The sequence below is a fragment of the Rhinopithecus roxellana genome, chromosome 15, assembly GCF_007565055.1.
Source record: "Rhinopithecus roxellana isolate Shanxi Qingling chromosome 15, ASM756505v1, whole genome shotgun sequence".
In the NCBI taxonomy this organism is placed as follows: domain Eukaryota; kingdom Metazoa; phylum Chordata; class Mammalia; order Primates; family Cercopithecidae; genus Rhinopithecus; species Rhinopithecus roxellana.
The window spans coordinates 93,727,942-93,736,494 of NC_044563.1; the positions used below are offsets into that span (position 1 = coordinate 93,727,942).

The 8,553-nt window shown below is 32.5% G+C and overlaps 1 protein-coding gene across 2 annotated transcripts in view; it reads left to right on the forward strand.

Annotated features, from left to right (window-relative positions):
• FAR1 (fatty acyl-CoA reductase 1) overlaps positions 1-7,122 on the forward strand; it is a 64,751-nt gene extending 57,629 nt beyond the window's left edge. For both annotated transcript variants that reach the window (XM_010388388.2, XM_030917775.1), the window contains exons 11-12: positions 1,948-2,075; positions 3,384-7,122. In XM_010388388.2, coding sequence (XP_010386690.1) covers positions 1,948-2,075; positions 3,384-3,546 — 291 coding nt within the window. In that variant the 3' untranslated portion in view covers positions 3,547-7,122. The remainder of the gene's footprint in view (positions 1-1,947; positions 2,076-3,383) is intronic.
• Positions 7,123-8,553: the final 1,431 nt, after the last annotated feature.

Below are 8,553 nucleotides of genomic sequence, written 5' to 3' on the forward strand. Positions count from 1 at the left end.
TGGTGTATGTTTCTCCATTCTTTTATTTTCAGTCATTTTGTGTCTTATCGTTTGGATATGTCTTTTGTAAGCAGCATATAGTTAGTTGTAAGCAGCATATAGTTCTTAGTTTTTGTTTTCAGTCTCACAATTTTTGGCCTTTAATTGGACAACTTAACTCCTATGTAATTTCTATCATTTTAGATTTAGCCTGACTTGTGCTTTGTATTTGTCACGCTGGTTTTAAGTTCTTTTTTCTTTTCTTTTCTTTTCTTTTCTTTTTTTTCTTTCTTTTTTTTTTTTGCTGCCCTTTAGATTATATTTTGAATAATTTTATTTTTTCCCGTCTATGTGTGTTGCATAGAATTATGTTCCTTTTTGGTTTAGTAGGTTACTCTAGAGATTATAGTATCCTTTAATTTAGCAAGGTCTAATATAAATTGATACTTTTACCCCTTATCTGATAGTGAAGGATCAGCATGTATCTGTTATTGTTGTTATTAGGTTGGTGCAAAAGTAATTTCGGTTTTGGCCATAATGCATGTTTTAATTCTATATATATATATATATTAAGCCACACAAGCCGGTATATTGCAGTTTATGCAGTAAATATTCATACAGATTTACCAGCATTAATTGTCCTTTTTTTTGCTCTTTATTTCTTCCTCCATCCCCAGACTTAAATCTAGAATCATTCTCCTTCTGCCTAAAGAATATCCTTGAGTTTACTTTCTCTAGCATGGGTTTTCTGCTGATGTCAGATTGTCTCAGGTTTTATTCTCTAGAAATATCTTTATTTCACCTTTATTTTTCAAGGATGTTTACACTGACATAGAGTTTTACCTTAGCACTTATTTTCATTGAGTACTTGGAAAACATCTCTCAGTCTTTTGGCTTTCATTGCTTCTATTGAGAAGTCAACTTACAGTCTAATAGTTATTCTTTTGGAAGTAATCTATAGGACCTTTTTCTGATTCTCATATGCCTAGATGTGTGTTGGGGCAGGGATGGGGGAGTGGGAGTTGTATTTGTGTTTTGAATTCGTGACTTGGTTTCTTACCATTTTTGGAAAATTTCCAGGCATTGTCTTCTCAGATACTGCTTCTCTTCCATTTTTTTAAAGAACTGTTCTTATGGGATTCCCAATAACATACACGTATACCTTCTCAAAATGTCTCCTAAGTTAAGTCTTCATTTTAATGCAGAGTTACTGCATTTTTATATTTTACTAATTTTTTATGGTAGCTTTTCCCTTCCTAGAATTGGCTATTTTTAGATAAGTGATGGTATATACTAAATAACATCTTTGTAACTCCAAAAAATTATCTGATTGTATGCTAAGGAGCACTGAGCAGTGCATAGCCCTCTTACTTTGCCGTAACATTTCTGAAGGCTTTCTTTTCTGGATTTACCTATCATTTTCACAAATAGTCGAATTACTGTTATCCAAACTCCTTCGCCAGCTTTCATAACATATCTTGATGTCAGATGTTGTTTTCATAACGTCTGTTGATGTCAGAAATATTCTCCAGGAAAATTGGTCTGTTCAGTAGGCATGATGTACAGGAAGAGAGAAGAGACTGCAGATAGAAAAGAACTGGAAATGTATCAGTACATGCATAAAGTAGTGAGGAATACATAGATCTATTTGGACAATAGAATTTTGTCTTTTTTTTCTTTGTTTAGCAAAATGGTACAGGCTTTTTTCTTCTTACATTTAACCTACTTCTCTTTAAATGCTGACATTAGTTTCCAGATTATCTTCTCAAATGTTTCCATGTTTAATGAATGGTATGAACTAGGAATAAGAATTTTTCTGTGACTAGCAGTAAGATTTCGGAAGTTAATTCTGTATTTAAGAATTTTGTAATTATGTCAGTTGGAACTGGCCTTCAGAAAAAGTATGAATTTCTGACTGGTTGTGAGAAAAATTAGTCAAAATAATCAGTAATTTTTTTGTTAACGTAGACCTTCAATATTGATGTACGGCAGTTACATTGGGCAGAATATATAGAGAACTACTGCTTGGGAACTAAGAAGTACGTATTGAATGAAGAAATGTCTGGCCTCCCTGCAGCCAGAAAACATCTGAACAAGTGAGTTTGATGCATGGATTTGATTGCTTCTTGTCTTCCTTATGAAATATTCCACAATTTTTTTGGTAAACTGGTATATTGAATAAAAGATATTGCTAATCTGTTATATTAAGGAAAAGTACTTACCTTGGGACTGGAACTATGGTAGTATTACTTTAGCCTAAGATTGTTGAAACTTACTGTCTTCAGTTTATATCTTTCTTAGTATGAAGTTCAGGTGGAATTGAGTTTCAGAAATTACTATTATCTTTCTTTATATTGCTACTTAAAAAGTAAAGATATTAGAAGAAAGATAATGTAGATAATCTATTTTAAAGGTTTGTTTTTTTATTTTAATAATCTTTGGAGGAAGAGAATACATTATTCAACATAGAATATTTTTTCTTACATAAAATAGCGCTATATCTTTATCTCTTTATACAAGTAACACATACTGTTTTTTTTTTAATACTCAGAAAATAGAAGAGGAAAAATCACTGGTAATCTATCATTCAAAGATGCAGATAATTTTTAATGGTAATCTCTTATATTTGTAGTGCTTTTTAATATGATTTTTATGACACTTTTTAAGACTTTCACATTTTTATCCCTCTCATGCCTCGTAACTCTGTGAGACTTTGCAGGGCAGCCAGTTCAATAGATGAAGAAATTGAGGCTTAGGAAAGTTGTGTTTGCCTAGGCCATATTGTATTGAGTGGCAAAGCAAACTAGAATATTGATCTTTGACTCCTTATTCGAAGCTCTTTTCTCTACATCGTTTTTCTGACATTGCAGTCCTGTCTTGCACTGCCTGCTGAAGTGAGTATAATTTATGTAGCATTATTACATATCTAAAGGTTTGTATTTCTTTGAAACACCATCAGAAACATCAAAATTTGTTGAAACATGAGCTGAGTAATATGTTGTTACTCTTTGAGAAAAGGGAAGATCCTCCTTTATCGAGTTAATGCCATGTTTTATACTTGGATGAGGGCTTGTCCGGTTGGCCTGTGATCTTATGACTGTCAGCTGTAACTGAAGGAGTAAGTTACTTGTCTGACAACTTGTAAGCAACCAAAGATGTCAAAAAAAAAACTTTGCTCTGTACTGTGATGTATGTAATGAATGAACCTTTTTAGATTAGATGGGAAGCTCTAGAAATTCAAGGAACATATCTGTTTTATTTACAGTATACTTAATGTCTAGCATAAGTTTCAAATTAATATGGATTTGAGCTTTGATTTAAAAATTCAGTATTAATTAGCTGCCATCTAACAATACTTTATTCTAGAAAATACTGTCTAACATACCTCTTGATTTGCTTTCCAGGTTGCGGAATATACGTTACGGTTTTAATACTATCCTTGTGATCCTCATCTGGCGCATTTTTATTGCAAGATCACAAATGGCAAGAAACATCTGGTACTTTGTGGTTAGTCTGTGTTACAAGTTTCTGTCATACTTCCGAGCATCCAGCACTATGAGATATTGAAGACCAAGAATTCAGCATTAGAACATCTATACATGTGGTGATCTAAATGCACAAAATGTAAAATGTACTTAAGTCATCTCACCTTTTGTCAAGACATTAAACCATCTTAGATCAGAGTGTGAAGTAAATTATGGTACATTTTATGTAACATTTTAATGTTTATACTCATAAAACTTAGTGAACACACTGTGTTATGCCAGCTCAAATCTACAATAGCCACCAAAACCATGACTTAATATTTTGAGCCCTAGAAGAAAGGAATGGGCTGAGGGCAAGAGTGGGGAAATAGGAACACTGACCAGTATAACTGTGCAATTCTGGAACATATTAATTAAAATATGCCTTAACATATAGTGAATTTCTAATTCTAATGTTCAGTGCAATGGAAGACATTTATTTGGACAGTAATACTAGCTAAGTTGGTAGATACTTGATTCTTCATTGTTTGATTTTTTTCATTAGTTGAAGTGGGTTTTAGTTTTGTTAAAATTATAACCAACCTATTTTCACATCATTCTGTAAGTTAAATGATATCAAACATGAAAGACATGTCTTCATTTTTCTTTTTCTGATTAAATGTCTGATGCATATCGTTTTTCAATTAGCAATCAGTTGCTTTTAAAATCAGAAGGCTATATTATTCTAATGACCCTATTGCATCTAAATGGGTTTGAGAATCCATATCAACAACATATGCTATGTGTTTTTTGACAGAAGGTGAAAACAAATTCAGTAAAACTGTTAGTATCAAAAAGAATAGGAATACAGTTTTCTTGTCTGCATTATGATCAAATAAAAATCCTGTGAGATTGCGTTTATGTTTTGAAGCAGGAGGATTTCTTGAGACTTTGTTGGAAGTGGGAGTTGGGAGGGATTCACCATACTTGTGTTCTCCTCCCTTTATAAATTTTATTCGTAGGACTTTTAAAAGGCTTGTGCTATCTTTCCAATGAAAACTGAAAGTGCATTATTATGGAAGAATGTATTTGCAGGTAGTAATAATGTTAAGAAAATGTCCTCGTGTGTAAACACATACTAATTTTGACCTTGAAAGTTGAATTCCTTCACGAAAAATAAAATAATGCTTCAGATAATGTGTATGAAGTTAAATAAAGGACTTTATTTATATACCACATAAGGCAGCAAACTGTTGAATGAGTTTGAAGGTATCATTTATTTTTTATGCATGTGGTTTTAGCTTTAGAAAGAAATGCATTATAGAAACAAGTAATAGCAAGAAAATTGATGTATATTTTAATGATACATTAAAATTCCCTTTTAATCATAATAGTTAACTCTACTTAACTGTTTTAACATACATTTGATTTAACAAATTGTTCAGCATAACACTTCTAATTAAGTTGATCAAGTTGTACTATATTAAATAATCAGCAGTGTATCTGGAGTATGTTTAAAGACAACAGTTCACAATACAAAAAGTTACGTGGAGCTTTACATCTTAACTTTCTTTGTCAATTTAAATGCAATGTATAAGAAGTTTATTTTGCTATTATGAAAAACTAAATGTAAAGGAAATCACCTACTTTCATGCAGGTGTATAATCTTGAAAAGGAAAAATGCTTCCATGTTGAAGCCAGATTTTGTGTAGTAAAACTTTTAAATATTATTTTAAAAGAAATATGTATATAAATATCTCTATATTCTTTGGAATGATACTAAAGTCTCTGGTCTAGGACCATACCTTATATAAAGGTATAAGAGACCATGACAATGTCTGAAAATGGAATAAATAATGATGCCTTTTATTTAAAGTGGTCCACATAATATACATTGAGTACTCCATCTCTCCAAATGTATTTCCATAATGTGTTGAAAACATGCTGACGTTTGGATGATTTTTATACTTTTGCCGAATAGACTTAGAGTCAGATGAATTGTCTTTGTGTCTTGCAAAAGAGTTGGGGACAACTTGGGCAGGCCTGTGAAGTGCATAGGGAGTGTATGTCTTCTGAACTGTTTTATTGTTCTTGTAATCTAGCTTAAAGAAATGTTAACTGGGAGGGTGCTGAGGCCACTGCATTAATTTTATGTGTTTAGAATTCTGTTGTCAAAAGAAAACTAATGAATAAATTGGTTTGTCATTCTAGAATTTAAAGTTCTAAGATTAGTATAAAGAGTATATAGATTGTTAATCCCCACCAACTAGACTTTGAACTTAAGTCAGACTTAAAGATTTGAGAAGTCATTTGTGTCATTTACTAGATGTGATTTTTAGTTCTGTTTGATTATGTTTCCTACACAAACTTGTTATTTAATAGGATAGCCTACTAAATTAAATGTTTCTTATTTCATTTAACTCATTTGATTAAACTGTATTCTAAAACATTTGGGGTTTTTCCCCCTATTCAGTTTTAATCCTGGAATACGCATTTGTAAATTGTGATGTCATTGAGACTGTATTTAAATTTGACTTGGCAACATTAACATGTCCTAAGATTCAGTGCAGAGAAGCATGGGCACTACGTTCTTTGACTTAAGGATGGCATAAAATAATCATTTTGAACCTGTGTAATAAAGCTTGAAAGCAGGGAAAAGAATTTCCTTTTCCCCCTTTTTTATGTTGTCTGTAGGAATTAACTTGGGATTTTTTGTTTTGTGGGGTTTTTTTTAATGTAAATTGATAATCTTTTATAAGAAGGAAATAGAAGCATTATTGTGTGCCTTTGTTTGTAAACCAAAAAGTAATAAATGAATCCCTATATTTCCATTATAGTATTTATTGTATTTTTATGTTCTGAAAATTATCCATGAAACAATATGGTTAAGATTACAGGAAGCAGTCCTTACTTACACTTCTTGTCTGTTTTAGGTGTACTTGTTAATTCTTATGTCCTAATTTTATTTAATTCTGAGTTGCTCACACGGCATTTTAGGGGAAGCGTACAGGCAGGATGAACACTTTGTGTTAAAGTGTTATTTTTATGTATTACCTGGAATGAGGCAGGTTTTTTTCGATTTTCTAAAAAGAGTAACCAAGAGACCTCCAGGGTGTCCTTAGGTTCCAGCTGCTCTCCTCCATGCTGAATGACATCCTGTTAATTTATAGGTACATTTGTAGTAATGTATATGTCTATTAAGTATAAGAGATAATTCATTAGTAATAGAAATTAATTGAACCCTTTTGGATCGGGGAGAGCATCAGGCTGGGGTCAGGTAAGTGTAAATGGCCTTCTGAGCATGCTCTTCTAGGCTGACTCCCAGCCCTGACTTGAAACCATTAGTGGTGACTTGCTCTGTTTTGAGAAAAATTTTCCAACCTTTTGCATGAGAAACTAGAAAAAGGAATGTATGCCACGTAACTGGATTACAGAAATGAGTTAATTTAATAGTCTCTGTGATAAAAAAATGAAATATTTTCTTATTGAATTAATATTTTTGTCTTGAAGCGTTTTCTAGTGATAGAATGTATTTGTCTTTTTTCCTGGTGGTACCCTCTTAGCTTATATCTTTGCTATCCTTAAGATCCTAAACAAATCATCTTTGTCAGTTAAGTATAGTTGTGCAAAAATTGTTAAATAATTCCTTTGTCTTTATTAAAGAAAAATTTGAGTAACAGTAAGTTTGATGTGCTCCTTTGCAAGTTGATGTCTCTAAAGTTCATGTATTAAAACATGAAATGGTAAGTTTAATGTCTTTACCGTGGGCCTGAACTCAGAGAAATAAGGATATAATTGTTTTTTGGCCAGAGATCACAGATGATAGCTATAATACCTATAATTTTATACAAGGGGCAAGAGAGACAATCAAGATTTTTCTGAATTCATTTATTTAAAACAAAGTTAACATTCCTAGTTATTGTCTTCAAAATACTTTTTCTCTTCTAGACATTTAATTTTCATTTTTAAAGTTCCATGATGAATTAGGTGTCTTCCAAAGATGCTTTGGAGGCAGAATTCCTTTATTTTCTGCTGTTCTACAGTAAACCTAATTCTTTCTCTCTCATATAAATCTAGAGAGCGTTACCTTCACTTGTCTTGAGCAAGGTGTAACTGGAAAGTGTTAGATTGAGCCATATAAAAATGCTGATATGTCTTTGACCTATAAGAAATTTCATATGGCTCAGTCTAGTGTTATAGCTGCCTTTTGTTCTTTTATTTTCTAACAAACACCTGAGCCTAAACAGATGGGTGTAGTTTTATTAGTCATCCAGATTGTTTAACAGTATTTAGTTGTTTGACATTTATTACCTAACTTTCTGCTTTATGTCACATCTTTAACAGGTTCTTGTCATTTCCCCTAACTTCTCCCAAGTTGGTTGTTGGTTTCTTGAGAGCGAAACCAGCATTGCACGTTGTATGTTATAAAAACAACGCTAATGACATTTGTTAAGTTCTTACAATGTGCCAAGCACTACTCTAAGCATTTTACATGTAATAATCCACTTACGCCCTCTGTGTTTGTAAGTGTGATAACTAAGGTATATGATGTTAATAAAGTACCCCAGGTTACACCACTAGTAGCAGAGCCGAGACTTGAACTCAAGACTAGTTCCAAAGCCCACGGTCCAGTCCATTATACTGTACTGCCTTTCACCATAGGAATACAGATATTTCTGGACTATTCAGAGGTTCCCTGACTTGTACTAAATGTCTGTTGACTTCATTTCAAAAACCCAACATTCATTCAACAAATTTTGAGTGCCTGGTATGATTTAGGCACTGTCTTATATTGCAGTTATCTGTATCACATAAATTAAGCTCTCAGTGGCCCAGACCTGAACATGGCTCACTGCCTTCCCTTAGGATTTTATGATTTGATATAGATAAATAAGCAGATAATTTTAATATGTAAAGACAGATAAGAACAAAATACTAAAAGCACAGAGGAGCAATTTCTTGTTTATTTCAAGAAAGCTCATGCAAACAGAACTTTTGAATTGTGGTTTTATGTCCGATTGGTGGAATGCTGGGGTAGGGAAGCATCCAGGTTTCAGGAAGAGCATTTGCAAAGGCTGGGAGGTGTAAGGAACCGAGAGGAAATGTTTTG